The sequence below is a fragment of the Tetrao urogallus genome (genome assembly GCF_951394365.1).
Source record: "Tetrao urogallus genome assembly, chromosome: 5".
Classification (NCBI taxonomy): domain Eukaryota; kingdom Metazoa; phylum Chordata; class Aves; order Galliformes; family Phasianidae; genus Tetrao; species Tetrao urogallus.
The window spans coordinates 8502503-8527615 of NC_136818.1; the positions used below are offsets into that span (position 1 = coordinate 8502503).

General features: G+C 47.4%; 2 protein-coding genes across 2 annotated transcripts; both read left to right on the top strand.

The window, feature by feature from the left end:
* Positions 1 to 2931: 2931 nt before the first annotated feature.
* On the top strand, positions 2932 to 12009 carry FAAH (fatty acid amide hydrolase; the record flags this gene model as incomplete). The annotated part of the gene is made up of 15 exons (XM_079536174.1): positions 2932 to 3108; positions 4158 to 4271; positions 4541 to 4684; positions 4974 to 5107; positions 5765 to 5971; positions 6431 to 6471; positions 6997 to 7121; positions 7311 to 7436; positions 8160 to 8257; positions 8616 to 8715; positions 9000 to 9040; positions 9509 to 9548; positions 11226 to 11334; positions 11646 to 11791; positions 11881 to 12009. The coding sequence occupies 15 exons, from the start codon at positions 2932 to 2934 to the stop codon at positions 12007 to 12009; spliced, it is 1731 nt and encodes a 576-aa protein (XP_079392300.1).
* A 2293-nt stretch (positions 12010 to 14302) lies between these two features.
* On the top strand, positions 14303 to 24377 carry LOC306947010 (vitamin D3 hydroxylase-associated protein; the record flags this gene model as incomplete). Its single annotated transcript, XM_079536175.1, has 15 exons — positions 14303 to 14681; positions 15621 to 15734; positions 16059 to 16202; positions 16436 to 16569; positions 16897 to 17103; positions 17450 to 17490; positions 17793 to 17917; positions 18461 to 18586; positions 19135 to 19232; positions 19958 to 20057; positions 20803 to 20846; positions 21421 to 21460; positions 23064 to 23172; positions 23929 to 24074; positions 24249 to 24377. The coding sequence occupies exons 1-15, from the start codon at positions 14472 to 14474 to the stop codon at positions 24375 to 24377; spliced, it is 1767 nt and encodes a 588-aa protein (XP_079392301.1). The 5' UTR covers positions 14303 to 14471.
* Positions 24378 to 25113: the final 736 nt, after the last annotated feature.

Below are 25113 nucleotides of genomic sequence, written 5' to 3' on the forward strand. Positions count from 1 at the left end.
CTCTGCAATGTGCATTAAGGAAGGAGCCAAACTTTTCTATTCTGGCTCTGCTCCCGTTCCCGAATCATGAGAAGTGCTCAGCACATAAATGTATGTAAATCTGTGGCAGTATATCCGCAATACTCTGGTGTCTCCTGCTCTCCTCCTCCCTCCGAGCTGCTGGAGTAATTACAGTGTAGCAGTGCCAACACCAAGAATTTCTGCTGATGAATGCACTCAATCTAAACACAGTTTTATGTATCATTAATTCCTTTAGCAGTCAAAAAAATAACTTTTTTGATGGCAGATAATACTGTAATCACTCACAATTGCCAACACAATTATCTTCATTCAGCTGTGTAAAGCAACTACTGGAGTAATTTTAGATGCTTAAATATTTTTCTCTCTCTCTCTCCTTTTTTTTTTTTTTTAATCTCTTTAGTTTTTAATGTTCACATGTTCACATGCAAAGCTGTTCTGATTTGGGTTGTTGTAAGATGGGCACTGCTAGAAATGAGTCCTCACTCCTTAATGAGTCCTCACTCCTTCATTTGTGTAGGGAGGAGGTTTTCAGAGCCTGACCTCAGTGCTTTCAAGGTGCACTGTTTGCTTAAGTTTGCTTAAAGTGGTTTTAAACAACCCCAGAGATCTCCCAGAGAACCGTAGAATCATTAAGGTTGTAAAGACCACTAAGATCATCTAGTGCAACTGTCAAAGAACATCCGTGATCCTGGGGACCTGTTCAGCTTTTCCTTCCTTCCCACCAAGGGACCATAAAATAGCAGCACCATACTTGATACAGCACAGCTGACTGGACATGAGAACCACTTCCCAATATCCCATGTCCCTTTCTAGCCAGAAAGCACCAGAATTTAGCATAGCAAATGGATGCATCTGCACCCATTTGTTATGTTTCTCACCTGAAAGTCACCCAGGCTGGGAATAAGAAGACAAGGGAAAATATCTTGCATATTATGTCATCTGTAATGTTGATGGGAATACTATGACGAATCCTTTCGTTCTTGCGAGTTGATGAGCTAAGTAGTGAGCCAGCTAGTGATCCCCATCCTGCCCCCTGTGTAAGAAGCAAGTGCCCAAGGAGCAAAAGATCATCTTCTACTGATAGAGGTGTCTTCCACAGGTAGAGCTATCTACAAGGTGAATGCCAAGGGTGTCACCAAGTGGATTGTTTGGTTGAAACATGCAATTTACTTACAGAGAGCAGAAATGAAGAAGACAGATCGCTGTGAATGTAACTTGGATCTGATTGCAGAGGGCCAGGCCCTGGCAAGGGGGATTGGTAGTGGTGGCAGGTAGTCAACTGCTGGGAGCAACCTGATAGCAATAGGGTGAAATGGGAGAATGGTAGTGTGTGTGTTCCTGGTGACAGAGAACTATTGCTCATTGCTTCTTCAGACAAAAAGGGCAGTAAGTGCAATCAGCCAAGGACAGCAAACAGGAGATGCTGCTTCCTGGAGTGTGTGGATACGCTGTGAATGCCAGAGCTGGATTGCTTCACCCAAGAAACATCTATCTGCACATGCACACAGCTATTCGTCACTAAAACTTGAGAAGCCAGACATCTCCAGACGCCAGGAGATGGCGTTGGAAAACATTCCTGTGTGCTTACCATGCCCTTGGGGTCTGCTCTCAGCTGCTGTCAGACCAACCGGTGCTGCCAACAGTGTGTGCTGTGCATTTCTGTCCCTCCCACAGTAAACACAGCTTTGTGGCACCGCTGGGGCAATGTGGGAGAGGCAGGGGCAAGATCCATCCTAATATCTATCATCCCAAAGTTTGAACTTTGCTAATGTGTATGGAGATAAAAGCAAGACCTTGCCACCCTGCTGCCCTCGGTCTGCATGGGAGTGCAGTGCCCTGGGGAGGGCTCTGTGATCATCTGAGCCCCACTGTCTGAAAGGCAGGGAGGAGAAAAGAATAAGAGAAAAAAAACACAAGGTCTAGGAAACAAAGGCTATTCTTGCATGTAATATGCTTGACCCAGATAAACAAGGAGCTGCTTGTCCTCAGACAGAGAGCAAGAAGCTGTAAGCAATGAGTTAAAAGAGCTGAATATTCCCAAGGCTGAATATTGCCATCAGCAAAGCCGATGCCAGGACTCTTTGTGCATGGAGCTGCATTTCAGCCCAGGGCAGTTGTGCCAGGGCAGCCCTGACAGCCGGAAGGCTGAGGGAAAGCAGGTGGCCTGAACCACAACAGCAGGAAGCCGGGGCTGGAGATGTGGAACGCTCTGCGGTGTTCTGTAGCTCAGCTCTGCATCTGTCAGGGCTGGCTTAGGCACAGTGTGTCCTGCAGGGAGATAGTGGGAGGGAGAAGATAGTCCAAACCCTTCCCAGCAGGTTTTCCAAACTCAAATATTTGGGCATGAACTTTTGCAAACAGTGAGTGGTTAGGGTTTTTTCGTTTTTTTTTTGTTTGTTTTGTTTTGTTTTTTAAAGACAGACTCATGGAAGGCCAGTGAGAAGGTGTTGGAGCTCCCCTCGAACCCAAGCATAGGGCCTTAGTAAGACGCTGCTTTCCACTGGAGGATGCAGCCATGAGCAAAGCACAGCACCATGCCGTGCTCTACTTGCCCTGAAGCAGACGGCTGGCATGTTAACTGTTTCTCTCCCCCCCTCTTTTCCTCTCACTGGCCCCCCCTGCTCTCTCGGCGTGCTCAGTCAAGGTTGCAGCCAGACAGCTGATAAGTCGCAGCGGGGCGGTTACACACGCATCCTCCCCAGCACAAAGCGAGAGCAGCACACGTTATCAACAGAAGAACCGCAGGGCTCTATCCGGAGCGCTCCCCGCTGCCCAACCCTGAGCCCAAGCAGCTAAGCGGTTAACTCGCTCCGCAGGGCCCAGCCCGCCCTGCCAGGCGGTCCTCCCCGGGTTTTCCTCCCTCCTCTCCACCTCCGCGGGCAGCCCGAGGCCGGCGGGGCGTGGAGCGGCATGCGGGCGGCCGTGCCTTCGGTGCCTGCCGTGCTGTGCGGCTCGGCCGGGCTGTTGCTGCTGCTCCTGCGATGGCGGCGTTGGAGGGGGCTCTGGAGGAAGGTGAAGGAGGCTCGGGAGAGGCAGGAGAGAGGCTTGGAGCAGATGGACAAGGCTGTGCGCGCATTTCGGCAGCAGGTGGGTGCAGGAAGCTGCGTTCTCCCCACCCCTGGCAGGGTTCGGATGAGTTCCCCTGATCCCACGTGTGCTGAGGACGGGGAGAGAACAGAGCTTCCTCCCTTCGGGCCGATGAGCAGCAATGCCTGCAGTTTCTGGGCAGGTGTTTGGGAGTGAGGGTCGTGGGTCCTCATCTGCAGTAATTCTTTAATTTTGAATGCTGAATGCCGGCACCCCGCAGAGATGTGGCCGGAGCGCCGCTGATGAGCTTGGTGTGGTGGGAGGGAAGGGAAGGGAAGGGCTGCCCGTATCGTGCCGGTTGAGTGCAGGAGTCAGCAAAAAGCCGCTCGCAGCAGCAAGAGAAGGAAAATCCCAACGCCACGTTTAAAGCGCTATTTCTGCCTCCTGGCCTCACCCGCCATGGTTTTACGCTCAGCCTCCCGCTCGTTAAGGAGCCGTAGGAAATGGGAGAGGCCGTATTTTCTAGCAGAGGCCAAAGTTCGGCGGCACGGCGAGACCCAAGGACAGCTGGCAGGCTGTGGGGGCTGCTCGCCACAAAGCCGGCACGCCGTGCTCTGCGGTCACATCCAGCTGCCCAGCTTGTGGTTCAGAGCCCAGCGTGAATCTGGTGCTCATCCCTGCTAGGGAGATTTCTGCTGGCCCCGGGTGAACTCCCTGCATTGAGCCAATTTGTGAGCTCCCTTGGTGGTGCCAGCAGCTCTGGCACCGTGCTGTTTTCATTCTTTGCTGAGCAATATCTAAGAATGTGGCCAGTTCCCCCCACAGTTCAGTCAATCACGTGTTACAGAGCATCTCCTCCAGGGCCCAGCTGAGACCTGTCTGAGCACAACAGAGCCGAGGAAGACCGAAGACTGACCCAGTCTGGCTGGGAAGACAGGACTGCAGAAAGTTTGGGTTTCTGCTGACCCTGTGGGTTTGATTCCATTACCAGGAGCAAATATTACATCTGACCACTGAACAGCATTTGTTTTTAGGATGGAATACAGTCAGTTCCAGGGGAAGAGGAGGACCCCATCAGTTAACCTAACCATGTCCAACCTTTCCCTTAGCATCCCTCGGTGAACTTGGTCTCCATCCTCTCGCTGTCTTTGCCGGAGCTCTCCAAGAAAATCCAGGATGGTTCCCTCCCTCCGGAGCATGTCTTCTATGCCTACGTGGGAAAGGTGAGAGCTAGGTGCCTGGTGTCATGGCCTTGGGCTTGGTTTGGAGCAATGAGGAGTGGCAAGCACCACCTTGCACCTGTGTAGCCCACATCTTTGCAAGGGCAAGTGTTGGGGTTTGGCACGAAAGCTTCTTGGCAAGGAACAAAAAGGGCTTCCTGATGCCAGCTGGGGAGGTGGGGAAGCAGGAAGAGACAAGTGTGCTTTTCAGAATATGGTTGTCCATCACCGCAGGCTGTGTCTCACGTGTAGGCTTTGTCTCTTTTCCCAAGGCCCTCCAGATTGCTAGAGAAACAAACTGCATCACGGAGTACATGCAGGAAAGCGAGACCCAGCTCCAGCACACAAAGCCTGGGGAGAAGAAGGGTTTGCTCTATGGGGTGCCTGTCAGCATCAAGGACTCCATCAACTGCCAGGTACCACCAACATGATGTGACCGAGGTTTGAAATTGGGTGGCGGGGGGAAGTTTAACCTCAGCTTCATGTCATAGCTGATGCAGAATACGCTTGCTGTGGTGGATGATAGGATTTGCTGCCCATTTCCCACATAAGCCAATGGAGAAGGCTGGTTGGATTTTGTTAGCAATACACCACACAATGTATGTGTTCTGGATGGTGTGTGCACATGCTTTTAGATTGAGATAAACAGGGTTTGGGGAAAAGTGCAATCCTGCATTTGGAAACCTGGTTGTACTCTGCCCCCAGGGCCATGACTCTATGTTGGGGTTTGTGAAAAACATCGATAAGCCCGTGGCAGAGGACAGCGTGCTGGTGCAGGTGCTCAAGAGACAAGGGGCAATTCCATTTGTGAAAACCAATGTTCCCCAGTCCCTCATCAGGTACATGAGCAGTTGGGGCTGGGTTTCTATCAAGTCTTTTTCTCATTTCGCACTTCTTTTTAAATAATGACCCCATCACAGAACGGCTTGGGTTGGGTTGGAAGTGACCTCAAAGATCATCTCGTTTCAACCCCACTGCTGTGGGCAGGGTTGCCAACCAGCAGATCAAGCACCAGAGCCTTGGTGTCTCTACACTTTAATGCCACTCAGAATGAAAATTCATTCTAGCTTCACATGAAACAAAGACAAAGGAGAGCAGGAGAAGAGGAGAAAAAATGCCACCCTTCTTTCCTGTGCTGGGTGTTTTGAAATCACTTTTTTTTTTTTTTTTAATCTAATTAACACCTCAGCAGCAGGCCTGGCAGGGCCAGTGCAAATGTATGTATGGAAGAGGAGGCTCATTAGCTAGTTAACCTTAAATTATCCTGTCTCCAAACCTGCTGTTGTGTCTGCCAAGACTGCTCGCAGTTATTGATGTGGGGTGAGGTCAGGTGTACTGTCCTGCTCATGTTCCTCTGCCCTGCCAAGTGACCTGTGGCAGTACATTTCTGGGGACAGCTTGTCACATCCCGTCCATAAGGGGAGGGAAGGAGTGACCAGGTTCTGTATCAGCAGTTGTCTGTGCTCCCCTCATGTGCACACTCTCTGTCTCTCCAGCTATGACTGCAATAACTTAATCTTCGGTCAGACGTGTAACCCCCTGCTCTACACCAGAACTCCTGGAGGCTCCTCCGGTGGAGAAGGGGCACTCATAGGAGGAGGTGGGTCCATCCTGGGCTTTGGCACAGACTTAGGAGGGAGCCTGCGTTTCCCTGCTGCCTTCTGTGGGATCTGTGCGCTCAAACCTACCGGGAACAGACTCAGGTACTGCGAGTGATCATGGAGTCATAGAATGGCGTGGGTTGGAAGATACCTTAAACATTAATGAGTTCCAAACCCCATGCTGCAGGCAACACTGCCAGCTACAGGCTGTAATCTCTCAGGGTGACACCCGCCACCACCTGTTTTGTTGTGCTGGGATGCTCCTGTTTCTGTGGGCAAGAGGAAATGTGGGAGGTACCAGGAAGGGCTCACTTCTCCCTCCTGCCCAGACACTTTCTGGAGAAGGGAAGCATCAGTTCCCCCACTACAGAGGCAGTGGAAGATTCTACACCTGCATGCTATGAATGTATAATTGTTTCTGATGGGTCAGATATCGACCGTTCTGGCCTAGGTTGGGTGTTACTTGGGCTTCCCCTTCAGCCAACCTCAGCATCTGCAAAGGGAGGGCAATGTGTTCCTTTCTCTGAAAATTCAGTGGCTGTCTTTTGTTTCTCTTTGCAGCAAAAAAGGAGTCATTTCTGGTATCTTTGGGCAGAAGTCAGGTAGGAACTGGCAGTTGCCCTGCAGGGAGGGAAGAAAGGCAAGGTTGGGAAGGACTTTGAGCTAGCTAGGGTTAGCTTCTCCTACGTGTTCAAAGAGAAAAGCAGGTTCCTTTTCAGGGACTCTTTCAGAGAGCCACCTGCATGCCCAGCTCTGGAGAAGAATGCTGGAATATGCATGAGTTGTGTGTTACACAAACCCAGATACATCTTCTAACACTCCAGCTTGCTGTGATGTCTGCCACGGCTTTGTGGGAGGTGGGGTTAGTGGTTGGAAGGATGTCTTTAGTTGTGATCCATGAAGATTTTGTTCTACTTTGTAAGCTGTGCAATGGAGATATATTGTTGGATAACAACTCTGGGTCTGTAGCCATGGGGCTGTTTGTGGGAAGGGACCTATAGGCTCTCCTAGTCCTGGTTATAAAAGGAGCTGCTGCTAACACAAAACTAAGTCAGAATGATGCCGAGAGGGGGACATGTCCCTTTAAAGACCTTCTGCCATAAAAGCTTTCTCCTGGTTTCCCTTAGTGACCCCAGCTGTGGGGCCGATGGCAAAAGATGTGGAGAGCCTGGCACTGTGCATGCGAGCACTGCTGTGCGAGGACATGTTCAACCTGGACAGCACTGTTCCTCCCCTTCCCTTCAATGAAGAGGTAAGGGACCTGGCAGAGGATGCAGGGCTGTGAGAAGAGCTGTTGTTTCTTAGGCAAAGTGCCATTGGCGTGCCGACCTGCGATGTAATGTGGTTTGGTATGATGGTGAGATAAGTGCCCTGCCCTGCGTCGTGTGTGTGCTGTTGGCTTCTGACAGTGTTTCTGCTAGAGCTTTTCCTTGTTCTGCAGGTGTATTCCAGTACACAGCCCCTCCGCATAGGCTATTATGAAACAGATTTCTTCACCATGCCGAGCCCTGCCATGAGACGTGCTGTTCGGGAGACAAAGCAGCTCTTGGAGGAGGCTGGCCACACGGTACGGTGTTGCATGAACCCAACATACCTCCTTCAGCTGTGCTTCCTTTTGGCTTCAGGACCCAGGAGTGACCATAAAGCACATTTGTCAGGGAAGGGGCCTTCAATCCGTTCAACTTCCCACAACATTTCAGGTTGGGTATTAGGAAGAATTTCATCTCAGAAAGACTGGTGATGTGTTGGAAAAGGCTGCCAGGGGAATTGGTGGAGTCACTGCCCCTGGAGGTGTTCAAGGAAAGAGTGGATATTGTACTTAGGGACATGTTTAGTGGGCAGTATTGGTGGTAGGTGGACAGTTGCACTAGATGGAAGTCTGTCCCAACCTTAATGATTCTGGGACTCTATGAACATTCATAAATAAACCCATTTCACCTCTTGTGTGTGATGTTCTTTGGCAGGCAGTTCCAGAGGTGTACTGCATGTAGCATGCTTGGAAAGCCACAGACTGGTTTTGTATCTGGAAACCAGGACCCATGGAGAAAATAAAGGGGCAGATGCAGATGGCAGCTCATCTGTAGCCAAGCAGTCCTTGTGCTCTCTGTCCTTCGCTGCTGGTTTTGGAGGGTTCCTTGTGCTCTGGGGTTGGTTGGATATCAAATGGCTGAGCCTCTCCTGAAAGGATGTCAGAATGACCCCAGCTTGCGCCTTTGCTAGCCTTTGATGGCTCCTGCCATGCAGCTTTGTTGTGCTTGTGCCACTGACACCTCATCCGTTGTCCTTCCAGCTGGTGCCCTTTGAACTTACAAATGTGGACTACTCGCTTTATAACTTCTGCTTCAGGGGAATGTTTGCAGATGGAGGTGTCACTTTTCTCAAGAATTTGTGAGTATAACCCAAAATGGCTTGTGTGATTGGTGCCTGTCTATGGAAGTCCTCCCTGGACCTGGGCAGCAGATCTACTGAATATGGACAGTGGCTGATCTGCAGAGGGATTTACTGGGCAGCTTATATTCAAGAGATTAAGTTGAACTTTGGCTCTGTTTAAGACTGCTACCAGCCTTGGCAGATCAAAGGAAACTGGGTGCAGAGCCTATAAAACCATGGGAAACAGGGGAGCCCAGAGGAAATGAGAAAACCTTCTCATTGAGATATGCTATTTAGAGGAGTTGGTCCTGTGCAAGTTGATCTCCTGTAATTGCTTTCTAATACTGTTCAGCTAAACACTCTTCTTCTCTTTCAGTGAAGGGGAGCTGGAGAAAGGCAACTTGGGGATATTCTTCTGGTTGGCAAAGTCACCAAACTGGATGAAAACTCTGCTGTCCTGGATTACCAAACCCTTTGTAAGGTGCACTACTTCCTAGCTTAGATGGAGTCAAGCAATAGGTGTCTCCTGTTGCAGTAAGACTTAACCAGAGGGAACTCTCCAGGCTTTGCATACTGGTTGTGCTTAGACACTTCTCCAAACTGGAGAGACATTATTTCTGCCCCCTCTCCCCATTTTGGGGAAAAGCCACAAGTCCTGCCTGAGCACTACGTCAGTGGCTTGCATTTGTGATGGAGATGTCTGAGAGGACAGAGCTGGGATTAATGTAAGCTATTTTCTTTACTACTTTCTCTTTGCCAGGTGCCCCGGTTGTCAAATGTCATAAGAAGTTTGAGAGCAAAGTGAGTAAATGCCAAACATGAGGGTTTGGGTTTCTCTTCAGAGAGCAGCAATGTTTGCTACATTAGGGATACTTCCCCGGCTGCATGCATCTGAGAAAATACAAGGCAGAAAATGCAAGGGAGGGAGCAAACTGAGAGCTGTTTATATCCATGTCATAACTAGCACTGCAGAGCTTTGCCAACTGTTGTAGCGCTGAGGATGGAAAAAAGGGCGGGCACTTGCAGCCTCTTGCTTATGAACTGGATGAAGTTTGCAGGAGTGAAATGTGCTGACTGCTTTGCTACTGGTTAATGCATCTGTCATGCAATGAGGGGAAAGCTTGAGCTTTGCCAAAATCCTCCCTTGGCTGCAGCTCCAGGAGCAGAGCTCACCGGTGCCCATCTGCTATTTGATGCTTTTCTCTGCCCACAAAGCTGCTCTGTGCAATACTTCTCACTAACTTGCATTGGTTTTGCTTCCTTTTTCAGCACGGTGGAAGAACTCTGGAGTCTTCATTGTGAAATTGAGGTAAAGCATAGGTATCCCAACCTTTCAGCTTGCCTGGGGCACATTGAGTGAAAAGGATTTGTCTTGAGCCACGTACAAAGTATATAATAGAGTTAAGCTATAGAACTAACTAACTTTTTAAATATTATTTTTAATTAAAATATAAAAAAGAGCAGCAAAAATGTAAAATTAGTGGGATATTTGACTTAATTTTTGTGAAGCTAGTGCATCAGACTGGTTCACTGGAAGTGGCTGCAGTTCTTAGTGAGCTCTCAAGGTTTTCATCAGAGATTTTTGATGAAGTACAAGAAGGGTAAGAATTCAAATATTCAGTCAAATATGATGATTTTTTTTGAAGTCTTGAAACCTCATATAGAAAAATATGCTCACATTTTTTGCTGTTCACAGGGTTGGGCTTAGTCAGTGTAACAAGATGCATGTGATTATTTGCAGTAACTTGAGCTGGCCATAATTTAAGTTTCATATTGAACTCTGTTATGGTTTTGAAACATAGCACAGACAAGTTGATTTTCACCAGGAAGACAGGTGTGTAACTCATTTAAATTAGCGGTGACATCCCCCAAAAATGCTAACTCTGTGAGCCATTTTCATCTTCGTACTCTGGCACAGATTTTTCCTTTGACTCCATGAAGAATTTGATTTCATTTCACAAACCATAAAATCTGTTTAGCATTTTACCCCAGCTTAGCCACCTTCCTTCAGAAAAGTGAATTATGTCCACAATAAAAACATACCATCCATACCTTTCAGGAACAAGTGGGCTAGCAATGAGCCAGTCCCTTGGACTTGATGAAGTTACAGCTTTGATGACAATCTGCATGACATTATCCATCTTCAAAGCTTTTGCACATAGATTTTCTTGATGTATGATGCCATGATATTTCATCACATGTGAGTTGCTGGCAGCAATTGCATCATCTCTTATTCATTTTATAAGTCTCTTTTTTACCAACCATTGCTTATCGGTAGCTGTGCCAGATCTGTTGACAAAGGTTAAAGAAAATTGCTTTAATGTATTTTTTTTCTGCCTCATCCAATTCAAGAGATTCATTGTGTCTTCTACAGGCACCAAGGAAGCCATTTCCTCAGTGACATTATATTCATTACCAGCAACTCCTATAAAAATGGCACATCAAGCCATACCTGTAGCATCAGTACTTTCATCTGTCACCAAAGCTTAAAATTTGACATTAGCAGCTTTATTTCCCAAATTTCTTTCAACAGACTTTCCTATCTTTTTCAGTTCTCTCATCCACAGTTTTTCTTTTTTTAGGTTCTGTTTTCTTTTGAGATACCATGAGATGGGTTGAAATATTAGTGTTGGTAATCACTGTTATACTCTCCAAGTGGTACAAGGGCACATAACATGTAGCACACACAGGTTTCAGTGTGACTGTGTGTGATGGTATGACAGGTGAGGTTAGCACTGCACTACACCCTTCCCTCCTCCTGGTTTCAGCTGAGGCAGCATTAATAGCACATTGCTCTTTGTTGCTGTGTGATGGGTATGCTGGGCCTGGCTTCTCAGTAGAGAAGAGCTGCCATGGCTCCCCAAGAGCCACTGGATTTTAGGATTTGGACTGATGTGGTTCACCCCACAGCTGATGGAGCCCAGCGGGGTCTCAACCATAGGACAGTGCGTCTATCCCACTGACCACCGGTGTGTTTGCCCCTCAGGAGTCTTGCCACCAGTTCATTGCCCAGTGGAAGAAGCTGAATCTGGACGTGATGCTTTGTCCCATGCTGGGCCCAGCTCTCCTTATTGGCTACCCAGCAAAGCTCTCAGGTAGGACTGCCTGATTGACCTCAAGCCATAGCCTCCCTGCCAGTGTAAATGGGAAGCATTTTTCCTCCTTCCCCTGCTTTCTGAGGCACTGGGCAGCAGTGGGAAGAACTCAGCTCTTGGGCAGCTTGGCTTCTGGACAACCACCCTGGTGTGTGCAGGAACCAAGGGGCAGGCTTCCATCCTGCAGCCACTGAGTTCGCAGCACAGATGCCTATTAGTTGGAAGTGGTGTTGGGCATTCATGTGTGCTGTGGTCAAACACAGGGGGGGTGAAGGTTTTTCCTGTTGTTGTGAGCTCCCTTTTTCCCCCAGTCGCAGTCAGCTACACCATGCTCTACAACTCCTTGGACTTCCCTGTTGGTGTTGTCCCCGTCACGTTGGCGACGGATGAGGATGAGAAGGAGCTGAAGAACTACCAAGGCTATTTCCGAGACTGGTGGGACCGGGGCCTGGCAACGGTGAGTTGTGCCAAGTCCCCTGGGGGGCACGATGTCCCCATCTCATCTCTGCCATATCCCCTACCCTCTCCCTTTTTTTTTTGCCATAGGCTTTTAGCAGTGCCGAGGGGATGCCGGTGGCTGTGCAGTGTGTGGCCTTGCCGTGGCAGGAGGAGCTGTGCCTCCGGTTCATGAAGGAAGTGGAGACGCTGGTCATGAAGAAAAACATGATTGTCTGAGTCCTCACCCAGAGCGGGATTTGAGCTCAGAGCGGTGCAAGCTGCCCTCGCATCTCACCTGCCTGCAGGACTGGCATTCCCATCCATGATTGGGTGGATTGTGGAAAAGTGAGATGAGGTCAAATGTTTACACCAATTTACCCAATACAGTGATTTTTGTTAGTGGAAAGTCTGTTTCAGGTGTGTTTTTGTGGGGAGGTTTGATGGGTTTTGTTTTTGTTTTTGTTTTTTTTGGATATGTTATCTAAGACACTCAGATTCCTGCTTTCAGTGCCATAGGAAAGGTTTGTGCCTCCAGTTCTCGGCTCCACAGAAGTTGCATTATGAGGGAGAAAGGCTTTTCCTGTCACGCACCAGCAATCAAAGGTCAAAACTAAACCTCTGATAAGCAGGGAGGGAGCTGGACCACTTCCTGGATGATAGAGCTGCTTACACCACACTGGCATGGGTGAGCATAAAGGGGAAAAACTGGTTAGCAACCCCTCATCCCTTAGGTACGCCTGCCTTCCCCAGAGCAGAGGTATAAACAGTACAGCTCACTGTCTTGCACAAACCCAGCAGCATGCCAGTGTCAGAGCCCTGCTCTGCTGCACATTCGTGCCTTCCGTTTGCAGAGGGAGCCAGGCCAGGTTTTCAGCGAGGTCTCACGGCTGCTGGCAGGCGCCCACACCGCAATTGGCAGCGGCGGCTGCTCCCAAAAGGCATCTGTGGGTGTCTGAGAAAGGAACTCCACAATGCGTTTTGCTGATGCAACTGCTCACAGATAAATCAAAACAAAGCTTTGACGGGAAAAGGTATGGGTGCTTTGGTTTTAAAGGCATTGTTATTGTTTAAACCAGAGTCATAGAAATGATAGGTTTTCGTCAGGAGCTGGGCAGAGGGTTTAGCCCAGCCTGTCAAATAGCAGCCCCGGAGCTCTAATTCTTTATCAGCAGGCTTTAAAAAAGGAGTGGAAGAGGAAGGGAGGGGAACTTCAGGCATCCCAGGACTGAATGCTATGTAACAACAGCTCCAGAGAAGCTTGGACTGAGTTTTTCACCATTTGTAGGCAATCACTGCCTACATGGAAAATGTTGGTCTGGGATTTTCTGTTTGCACTTTAAAGTTCAAGTTGGGAGGAGATAGTCCCAGGAGGAGGAATGCCCACGTGTTGGCCTGAGCTGGCAGGGTGTAGCCTACTGCCCAGCCAGCCTCGTTAGTTTCGTTAGTTAGTTAGTTTTTTAACCAGTTTCGTTAACCAGTCTCTCATTAGCAAGGAGGTGGGTGGGACATAGGAGTCCTATGGGTGGAGATGCCAGTGGACCTAAACCAATAAGGATTCTTCCGGAAGCCCTGAGCAAAGGCTTCCAACAAACCGTGCCCACTGCCAAGGGGCAGTGCTGGGCTTACTGTGTGGTTTTGGGGACCTCAGTCCAGAGCAGGCAGTTGGCCCTGAAACTTAAAGCTGGGATGTGTGAATGAGGATCACCTCCCCATAGTCAGTGAGGAGAGGTTGGTGATGTCCACGCTGACTTGGCTGGTTTTTGCTGTCCATCATGGATGGACAAGAAGGACACCCTCTCTTTTCCAGTTAGCAATCAGTTTCTCAGTGAAGTCTTGCTTCTTCTCTGTAGTTCCCTTCCTGCTGCCACAGTAATAATCCCATGGGATGTACAAGCAAGGTAGCACAACAGCAGCACGAGCACTGGCTTACAGCTCCCAAGGAAGACCTCTCCATCTGACAGTGATGACTTCCCAGGACCCAGTCTCCTTACAAGCTCTACTACCCTACTGCGAGTAGATGGGATACTGAACCCATCAGAGGAGATTTCCCTGATACGGATTGCTGAAATACTTTTTAAGGAGGCTTGGATTGAGAATGACAGAACAGTCATACTCCTTGGAGGCAGCTTCAGATAGGTCCCAGTCTGCCTTTCCAGAATCATTTCCTGCTTGTGCTTAATCTTCACTGCGAGCCTTTTGTTCTCCTAAGCTCCCTCCTCTCCAATAAATGCAAGTTCCCCAGAGCAAGGCTGGCCCAGCCAGTGCTGAAGGCTGTGCATGCTGTTGCTAGGGGAAGAGAGATGACAGTTGGGTGCTTCTAGTTAATGGGTTTAACTGCTTATTAATTATTAGATGTGGGGATAAGCAGGCCGGGGTTTTTAAGATACTCAGCTCTGTTAATCAACTATTTCTAGCAGCAGGCAGTGGCCTGGAGAGCCACAACCTTGAGGGACATCCCCTCCAGACCTCGTGTGATCTGAGCATGCAGCTTGCAGCCCAACCCACAGTGTTCCTTGGGCAGGCAGACCCTTTCAAAGTCCACAGTCTTAAAAAGTCCATTCCTGGATTTTGTTAACACAACTTTGCCTCAGAGCTGATCTTGCCCAGAAGGCAACTGAATATTCTTCATACATCAACTCTCCTTAGGAGAGGGTAGGAGACCCAAGTGTTTGTAACTGCACCAGACTAGGAAAAAAATCATGATCCAGGAGCGACTGTGGCAGGTCCTAGACCCCTTATGGGCTGACCCTCGCGTTCTCTCAGCCTTGTTTTGTGGTTCAGCTTCAGCCATTGTGCTGCTGAAATGGCTGGGTCGTAGGCGAATCCAGCAGAAGATGGAAGAAGCAAGAAGAACACGGGATCTGGCTCTGGAGAGAATGGAGAAGGCAGCTCGCAGGTTTAAGCAAGAGGTAATTTGGGGAAAAGCATGTGTGGAAGGATGGGATTGTATTTTGGGTAACTGAAGAAACACAATTTCTGATAGATTGTTGGTGCAAAGGCAGGAATATGCATACTTTGGATCATTACCAGCTTTTTTTTTAAGGGTCATCACCTCTATTGTTACCAAAAATCTCAAGCTGAGAAGGCAGCCTAAAGGAGATATTTTGTAATACAGATCATGTTGTGGGAATCCTGAGCGTGAGTGATGGATTGGAGTCTGAACCATATCACTGCTCATCTGTTCATCCTGCTAAGACTTTCTGCTCCTATCCTCCTCACCTCTGCCATCCCAACATCTCACATAATTGTAGAGTCATTAAGATTGGAAGATCAATATGAATATCTTGTCCAACCATCAACCCATGTCTGTGATCACTCTAGACCTTGTTACTCAGTGAACATCTTGAAAATCTCTGGGGGAGGGGGGGGGGGGGGGGGGGTTGACTCCACCACCTCCATGGGCCGCCTGAGGCAATAACTTCCAATATCCACCACACTGTCCTCAATGTACAGGTCCCTCTAACATCTGCGCCTCAGTGACTGAAAGCCATTTCTTCCTCCATACCCCTAGATCAAGAAGCACACAGATTTCAGAAGGTTCAGTCTTTGGATTCAGGATTTGTCTTAAATCCAAAATGAACACCAGTTGCTATTCTGTTCTTGGAAAGGAGCAGTGGAAGGCTACAAGCAGTCTACACAGTTTTAACTCCAAGTTAATGATACATTTTTGTAAAACTTTAGCTGGTTCAAATGCCATATAACAGATCTTTGTCATGGAAACCAGGCTGAACTGTGACATCTATTCAGGGTCATTGCCAGGCAGATGTTAGAACATGGGATTTGCAACCTCAACACCAGCCTTTCCTGTTGTCTTCCTCTTTCTGCACCAAATTTCTTTCCCTTTGCAGAACCCAGGCACCCAGACTGCACACATCCTCTCACTGACCATGGTGGAGCTGGCAGAGAAGCTGAAGGAGGGGTCCCTGTCCCCAGAAAGTGTTCTCTACTCCTATATAGGCAAAGTGAGTGATGTCTCCAACATGGAGAGATGCTCCAGGGCTCCTCTGGTGCTGCTTGCAACCAGCCTATTTTGTGGGAGAATGGCAATGCATGAGATCACAATTTGTCAGGATGGATGAAGGGTGGCTTGTGGCTGAATCCAGAGATCCAGGGCAGAAAATTATCCCCAAAATAAGTATGTAAAATTCATAGGTAAAGTCTGAATAATGATTGCTGAATGCTGGAGGTTTGAGGAGACTGAATTCTCAGCTTGAAAACACAAAGTGCTGTTTCTTTCCTTCAATCTATTTATTCATCTTGCTACTCTATCCAACCTCTCTGGAAAGGCTCTGGAGGTGAATCAGGAAGTGAACTGTGTAATAGACTTCATTCATGGCTGTGAGGATCAGCTCCAGAAACTGAAGAAACAGAAGGAGAAGGGGCTGCTCTATGGCATTCCTGTCAGCATCAAGGACCACATTGACTGCAAGGTATATCCCTAATTCCTCCTCCCCTTGGCCTGGGGCTGGAAACAGACAAGGATGTCCACAATGTCTCTACCCTTGTATATGGGATCCAGCTTTATCCTTTTTACCTTATCACAGCTAACCAAGGGTGCCCTCAGACAAGGATGCTTTGGACCATACATGTAATTTCTGTAGTTGTTACAGCTCTGAACAGCATCTTTACTGGTACCTAGAGAGCTTTGCTTCCTATCCCCAAGGGTCATGTCTCCACTGGTGGGATGGTGAAGTTTCTGGGCCAAATGAAGGAAGAAGACAGCGTCATCGTCCAGGTTCTGAAGAGCCAGGGGGCAATCCCCTTCGTGAAAACCAACATCCCGCAGACAATGATAAAGTAATTTCGTGTGCATCTTCATGAAAACACTGTGTCATGCAAGTCTTGTGAACTGAGAGCGAGCGGGGCCAAATGCACAAGTTCCCACCCTCTTCCAAACAAATCATGCACGCTGAATTCATTGCCTCCCCATGTCAAACTACCATTCCTTGGTCCTTCTGTAGAATGCTACAAAGAAAGTATTTCTTTTTGATGCCTCTTTCTTCCTATCCTAATCAACATATCTAGTTCACAGTGATTCTACCCTTAGCATTAATTATGCATTGTCTTGTCTTTATGATTTGTGGAGATAGAAGTACTTCACTCACCTGCTGTTCTTCTCCCCAGCTATGACTGCAGCAATCTCATTTTTGGCCAGACGCTGAACCCCCTCAACCACCAGAAGACCCCCGGGGGCTCCTCAGGAGGGGAAGGAGCTCTGATTGCAGGGGGAGGCTCCCTCCTGGGCATTGGCTCAGATGTAGCTGGCAGCATCCGCCTGCCATCCAGCTTCTGTGGGCTATGTGGGCTTAAACCCACAGGCTTCAGGATCAGGTACACCCTAACAACTGTCCCCTTCCAGCTAATGTAGAGGGTGAAAAGTTTTTCCTGCAGTGCACCAAACTACACAATAAATTTCTGTTTATCAGAGATGGGTTATTCTCAGATGAGGAATTGCTTAAGCACCAGGGAAAGGAAATGATAAAAAACATCTCTAGCACCTGGCAACTTAATGCTCCTGGGACTCTTCCTAATCTTGTAGGGTGCCAAGTCTCTGCAGGGCCTTTGGTCCTCCTAGATAGTCACTGGGGCAAATGGGAAGTCTGCAACCCAGCATGCGGACACACCTTAGAGCATGACACCTTAGATATCTAATCTGCTTCTCCCATTCTGCTTCTAGCAAATTGGGTGTGATTTCTCCTATCGCAGGAATGAGCTCCGGTAAGTTCATCCAGATAATATATTGCTACTGCCAAACATTCTCTGCTGTTGGCAGCGTGGCTGCAGTCCTTGTTCCTCTTGAATGGGACTTGTGCCTGCAGAATGCTGACCCAGAAGATGACATCCTGCCTCTGAGAATTAGGGACTGTCCTTGGCAGGCTTCCTTGCTCACTTCTTGCACATTCATTCCCCAGTCCTCTTCCCTGGCCTGAATAAAACTCCTCTCCTCTGGGCCACTACCAGCTACTATAAGGGAGCACCAGGCCCACCTGCCTGAAATAATGGGATCTTTGTGCTTGCAGTGATAGGGATGCTGGGGCCAATAGCAAGGGATGTGGACAGCCTGGCCCTCTGCATGAAGGCGCTGCTCTGTGAGGAGATGTTCCGTCTGGATCCCACCGTGCCCCCCATCCCCTTTGATGAGGAGGTGAGGCTCAGAGGCAGTCCCATGCCTCCATTTGTCTGCCACTAAAGAGAGATCTTGAGAGACTCTCATCTGGTTTCATACCTGAAGACAGTGAAGGGGAAGCAATGCTGCTGATCAGACGGGTCCCAGCACAAGCAACCATGAGAAGAAGCCACAGACAGGGTTGGCAGACGAGGCCTGCTGAATGCTGATCCCTACCATTGCCTTCCCAGCAATGCCTGGAAAACACTTGTTGGCTTCCTAAAGGAATTTATTTTTCCTGATCAGAGAAATTCACCCCTCACATCTTTAAAAAGAGCCTTATTGAGAAGCCATGAACCTAATAAATCTTTGCGCTTTGCAATTATCTCTCTGGTTCTGCCCATTTGCTGCTTTCTGGCTCAGGTCTTAGCATCTTTCAATTGTCCGTGCTATACAGACAATTATTCCTGACATATGGCTCTTTCCACTAGCCCAAATGCCCTGTCTTTCTTCCAGCCCTGTCTGCCTTCCTAGGAATGGTCTGATCTGGTACATGTGTCCAAGCAGTGGCTCTTCTCACAGGTTTACACCAGTTCAAAGCCACTTCGGATTGGATATTATGAAGAAGATGGCTACTTCCAACCCTCACCCAGTATGAAACGGGCCGTCCAGCAGACCAGAAAGCTCCTCCAAGAAGCAGGGCATACAGTAAGTTTTCACACCTGTGGTTACTAGGAGCTATCATCCTGCTCCTTACGGAGTCTGGACAAGTCATTTCACATCTCTCTTTTATAAAGAATGCCATGGGACAGTGTTTTTTCCATCATGTTTTGCATCTCCATAAGCATCAATCTTGCAGCAACTTCCATGATCCTGCATCTGCTGAATCCAGTTTACAGATTTTTGGGTGGAGTACAGGTTTGGAGCAGTTGAGCTCAGAGGAATCACTTCTAGCCTAAACTACACTGTGGTTCTGCCAGTAGTATTGTCTATATAGAGTGTTGTTCTAATGACAAGTATAAATTAAGAATATTTGGTGTTTTGAATACTTGGCCTCTAAATATACTTCTCTGAGGAGCAAAGAAGAAAAGCCTATGTAAAGTCATGTCGTTGTGTGCTAATGCCTTGGAAACAGGAAAGGACAGAGGGCAGATGGCAGCAGCCCAGGTCTCTTTGAATATGGAGGGAGGTCTACACAGGGCTTTGTCATTCATTTGTCTTTCTTGCCTCTTGAACAATGAATGGTTTTCCTGCAGATTGTTCCCTTTGCACCACCTAAGATTGACTACATGGTAGATGAACTGTTTACCAGAGGGATTTTCTCAGATGGTGCTGCTCACATGGTGGACGCTTTGTGAGTAAAACTCATTGCTTTCAGTGCAAACCCTGAGACTTGACATGGTGTGACCAATGGATGCATCCAAAGTGCTTTTGTTCCTGTGGATGCATGCTTTTATGAACATGGTGGTAGGTGGATTGTTGGACTGGATGATCTTAGAGGTCTTTTCCAACCTTACTGATTCTATGATTCTAAAGAGAGAGCAGCAGAGGAGTGATTTCTGGAAGGGAGAATTCATCATGGACAGCAACTATCTCACTACAGTAGGTCACATGCATGGGTAACCCCGTAGGGTAACAGCATGCCCTGTGTCAGCAGTGCTGTGGCAAATGTTTTTATACTTGTGATTAGTCTGTGGCACATGGGGAACAGCACAAGCTGTGTAACTTCCCACAGAAGTGCAGAGGGTGAGCTCTGGTGAGCAGCCCAATGCCCACCTTGCCAATTGCTCACTGCCTTTCCTTATAATAGGGAAAATAGGATAGGAAAATAGGGAGAAGGCTTATGGGTCAAGATATAAACAGATTGCTTGCTGATTGCTATCATGGGTAAAGCAGACTCAGCTTGGGGCAGTCAAGCTGAAACCAGCTCTGGATTTGACTCTGGGGTATGGTTGGCCACCTCCAAATAGGGTTGTGCCCTCTGGCACAAGTTTCTTGTTCCCCTGTACAAGAAGTTGTCCCCTGTACAAGAAGTAGTACCCCTGGTACTGAGTACCCCTTTGCTCTCTGTCCTTCTAGCAAAGGAGATATCGTGGATCCTAATCTGAAGTCCCAGTTCAATACTTACAGGCTTCCTGCTTTGGTGAAGAGGATCCTGGCTATCATTTTGAAGCCTATTGTAAGTATATGGAGACATCTCATCTGTGTTCTAGGAAGTCGGCTAGGTGGGGAACTTGACGCATGATGGGCTGCACCACTCAGTGCTTTGCTGCCTTGTGTCAAGAGTCTGGAGGTTTTTAAAGTGCCATATTCTTAAGTAAACTTGGTCTGTATGCAAGGATCTAAACATCATCTCCACATCCAGGAGATTTTCTCCAGGGCTAGCAGTGCTGTCTAGAGCCTTATTCCTAGGAGTTGTTGTAATTGAATTAAAGAAGGGCAACAAAGGGTCTGAAGGGCCTGGAATAAAAGTCTGATGGAAGTGGCTGAGGGAACTGGAATTGTTTAGTCTGAAAAAGAGGAGGCTCAGGTGAGAACCTATTGCTCTCTACAATCCCCTGGAAGCAGGTTGTAGTGAGGTGGTCAGCCTCTTCTCCCAGGTAACAGAGATAGGATGAGAGGTGATGGCTTTCAAGTGGCTTTCAAGAAAAGGGTAGGTGTTGCACTCAGTGACATGGCTTAGAGAGTGTGGTGGTGATGGGCTGACAGTAGGACTGGGTGACGTTAGTGGTCTTTTCCAACTTTAATGATTCTGTAATTCTATGAATGTGTAAGTTATTGCTGGATTACAACCATCTCATTGGAAACTGTACCTGATCTTCAGAGCCACTTCTACTAGGGCAAGAAGCATGCCCAAAATAAAGTCCTATCTATTTCATCTGCATTGTTGACTAATCCCAAGTTTTTCTTCTTCCCTCCCAAAGTACCCACGAATTGCTCGGGATCTCAGTGCTCTCTGTGGAGTGGGGTAAGTGGCACTGAAGTAGAGGAAGGGATTCACATGGATGTATCCACTGGGTTCATGCAAGTAGATGCCAGCTTGCTGTGCAAAATTACTATGGCTCAGCATGGTGTTGTCTAGGGCGAGGCATCACAAATTAAGGGTCCGAAGTTCCTCATTGTGGCAGGGCTAGGATATCTCAGCTCACACAGATAAAGGCAGCTTTCCTCATGGTTAGGTGGATTCTGGAACACAGAAGGCAATGTGCCAAGGCAGTACAGATACCTGCATATGGATGCAGTATGATGTGAAGTGCAGACCCCCCTGAGAGACAAAAAGAAGCAAACTTTTTTGAGAGCAGTTGAATTTAAAAGACTGCCATGATTTTTGTCTAGGTCAGAATAAATGAAATCATGGCAGTAGGCTCTTTTGATGTATGCACAAGTACATGTGAACCCTGTGGAACCATCTAGGCAATGCTATGACTTGTTCTCGGGGTGGTCATGTAGTTCCCATAGCAATGGGCTATTTGTACTTGTATTATTATTATTGTTTTCTGTTGCCACAGTCCCAATTCCAATCAATCTTTTCACCATTCCAGGTCTGCCAAAAACCTCTGGGATCAGCATATAGCTGTGGCGGTAGGATGATTTATCTTCCTTCGTAAATACAGTGAGCGATTCCTATCATTGGTTTCACCTCTGTGATGGGTCTGGTGTTGGGTCATCTCAAATAAAGCAGCTGGGCTTTTCAAGCGATGTTAATGTAGAGGTCTCTACTTGCTTACTCTCCCCAGCCCAAATTAGGACAGAGTAAAAATCTGCGGTTGTGAACTCTTTGGCTCAGATGTACTTTGTATGAACTCATTTTGGTTCAGCAATGTGGGACAGGAAGCATTGTCGTGGACAGCTGAGCCCATCGCTGCTCACAAACCAATCAGGTTCCTTTTCAAAGCAACCTGGGTTTTGCATTTGCACTTATTTTTATTGGCCATCTCCTCTCCTCTCTGATCTGATGATTGGAAGCCTTCTTATTTCTTCTGCTGCTTGTTCACTTGCAGTTCGTACTCATTTTATTCCATCCCTGAGTTTAAATAACACCTCTCCTCTCTGGTATTTTCCACTCGATCCCAGTCTATTTACAGACAGCAGTTGTATCCCCTTTTAGCTGGTGTTTTGCAAGGCTGAAGGAGTTGAGCTATTTTAGCATCTCCTCACAAGGATCTGTGTTGCTTAGGACACCCTTACAACCATCCCTGAGAGCAAACATGCCTCCAGCTTCCACCATGCAGCCTCCGTCAGTGTCAGTTGTGAGATAGAAATGCATGCTCACAGCAGCAGGTCTGATTGACTGAAAGCAGATCATTCTTCTCCTACTCCCACCCCACTCCCTGCCAAAAAAAAAAAGAAAAAAAAAAAAAGAAGAAGAAAAAAAAAAAAAGAAAATCCTCTAAAAAGATTTGGTAACCTCAAAGGTATTTTGGATTTTTTTTTCTTCAGCAAAGCATTATTCATGGTTTTCATTTATTACAAACAAGAATTGACCCAAAATTTTTGGCCAGCTACCAGCTTTCCTCTCAGGAAAGCATGAAACTACTTGCACTGCATTTTCTGGAAATCCTCTCTTTCGTCAAACTTTCAGCAGAATGATCTCAGGCTGCGTATGAAATTTGAGAACAGATGAAAAATAGAATCATGGAATCACTGAGGTTGGAAAAGACCTCTAAGGTCATGTAGTCCAATCTCAACCTATCCCCAGCTTCCCATGTCCCTCAGTACCACTGAGGCTGTTCAAGTAGCCCTATGGTCCATCCGTATTGATTTACTAAGAGACAGTGGTGCAGCAATTTGAGAATGGATTCATTCATTGCCTGATGTTCAGTACACTCTAGATTCTTCTACCATACTAACAAAGCTTTTAGGAAATGGACTTTTATTTGAATTACTGTTGATCTCCACTCAATCAAATGCAAAGACAAAACCGTGCATAAGGACTGGGTAAACATGCACAGAAAGCTGTCAACTCTGAAATGCCCACCTGACATCAGTGCCTATGTCTGGGCAGGATAGACCTGGGAGAGGAAAAATGAAGCCTGCTGGCTCTTTCAAAGTACAGCTCAGATTTTATTTCACCTTTCTCTTTTTTCTAAGCATACTTTTTTTCCCCTTTTCCATGCTGTAGACATTGATTTGCCACTGCTGTCCAACAGGCATTGGTTGTCATCCGCTCTGTCTTTCCCTCTAGGTTTACCGCACTGAATTCATTGCTAAATGGAGGAAGCAAAAACTGGATGTGATTCTTTGTCCTGTACTTGGTCCAGCCTTTAACCATGGCTATGCTGGGAAGCTATTTGGTAATCTCCATTGAGACATCTCATGGATGCATCTATGTTATTGTTTGTGGGCAGAGCAGCAGCAAGATGTTTAGGTCTCTTGTACATTCCTCAGGCTGTGTGTAGTGTCTGCTCTTCCCTCTGAGGAAGTTAGCACAGGGAATTCTCCACTCTCCTCATGTTCCCACTTCATCTGAGCTGCAGATGTTTGGATTATTATGGGCAGCATTTAGTGACACATCAGTCCCAGTAGTTACTTGGTGAGCTTCCTCCGTATCATCTGACCTTCTGAAAGTGCACGTGAAGAGAGCTGCTAGGGTGCTGGCAGTTCTTATCTCAAGACAAGTTCTTTTGAAAGCGGCCATCTTATGTTCCCTGTAAGGAGCTTTGCAAGGAGCAGACATGAAAATTTGCCTTGCAGAAAGAGGCGATTTGATAGCTTCCAGGAAACATCCAGAGTCTTCCACTCCTCTAACTGCAGCTCTCTGCCCTAGAAATGCCCTGGGTGGTGTTACAGACCTGGATACCAGGATTTTACCCTGAAGTGTGAAAGACAAGTTCAGACTTCGTCTGCCTCAGGTCAAATATTCATATCTATCTCTCTCAGAGCAGAGTTAATATCCACCATGCGGCCTTCAAACCTCCCCACCAGGAGTCCCATGGTCCTTTTAGATCCAGCAACTCCAGTCCAAAATTCCTTCAAACTGAATTATCATCTGAAAGTCTTCACTGGCCCAGCACACTTAAATTTTACATGTTCTGTGTGATCTTTTCCAGCTGCAACCTCCTATACCAACTTGTACAATGTCTTAAACTTCCCTGCTGGAGTGGTGCCGGTCAGCACAGTCACAAGAGCTGATGAAGAAGAACTGAAGCATTACCGAGGGCACTACAAGGATCCTTGGGATAAGAGACTGAAAGAGGTGAGCAGAGGAAGTCTCAGCAGAAGGCCATGACAATATGCACCCCTGGCATATTGTCTTTTCTCCATCTTATGATGACATCTGTCTCCTTGTATATCTTTCACTTTCTGTACTGTCAAAAGATGGCATTACACACCCTGTGCTCTGACTCAATACCACGCTTAATTTTTGCAGGCTGTGGAAGGAGCTGTGGGACTGCCTGTGGCTGTGCAATGTGTGGCTTTGCCATGGCAGGAGGAGCTGTGCCTTCGGTTCATGAAGGAGGTGGAGAACCTTTCCCGTGGCATGAGGAGAAATGCATGATTTCTCAGGATCTGCTTTGCTTATGTTGACCTTTAATACCCTGCTCGTCACTCCGTCACCTTTTACTCAGTGTGCAACACAGATAGCAATCTGCAGACTCCAAATTCCATTTCAGTAAAATGGCAATAAATGCTGCTTGAAAGCAGTTGGAAAAATCTATTCCCTGTCCAAACTTCCTCTTTCATTAAAGTGAGATAAAACCTGGTCTAGTGCTTGATCCAGTGCCTGGCAACCCTATCCATAGCAGGGAGTTGGAACTGGATGATCTTTGAGGTCCCTTCCAACCCAAGCCACTCTTTGGTTCTATGAGAAAACTAAAAGAAAGGCAAGAGAGTTAATTTGGACCAAAGGAGTCTGAAAACCATAGCGAAACAATATTTGGTGTATAATATAAGGCTGAAGAGCTGATTACCTCTGTATTTTATTTCCAACAGTGGCAGTAGCAGATGTTTAAGGGAGAGTATAACCTGGCAGGATTCTCTCTTTGGCTGTGCCATTAGTTGACAAAAGGTTGCAGTTAGCCCATCAGTAACTGGTCATCAATAATTTAATAACTAGTTCAGCCTCTTCTTGGTCTCTGTTGTTCTTTTGGTCTGCATACCATCCAATGGCAGCGAGCTCTACAGTTTAATTGGGCAGCAAGTAGTGGAAAGCTTTGTTATCACTGTTTGAACACATGCTGTCTGAATAGTAAATAATCTGCCTTCAGTCCTGTTCCCCACTGTTTTTTCCAGTT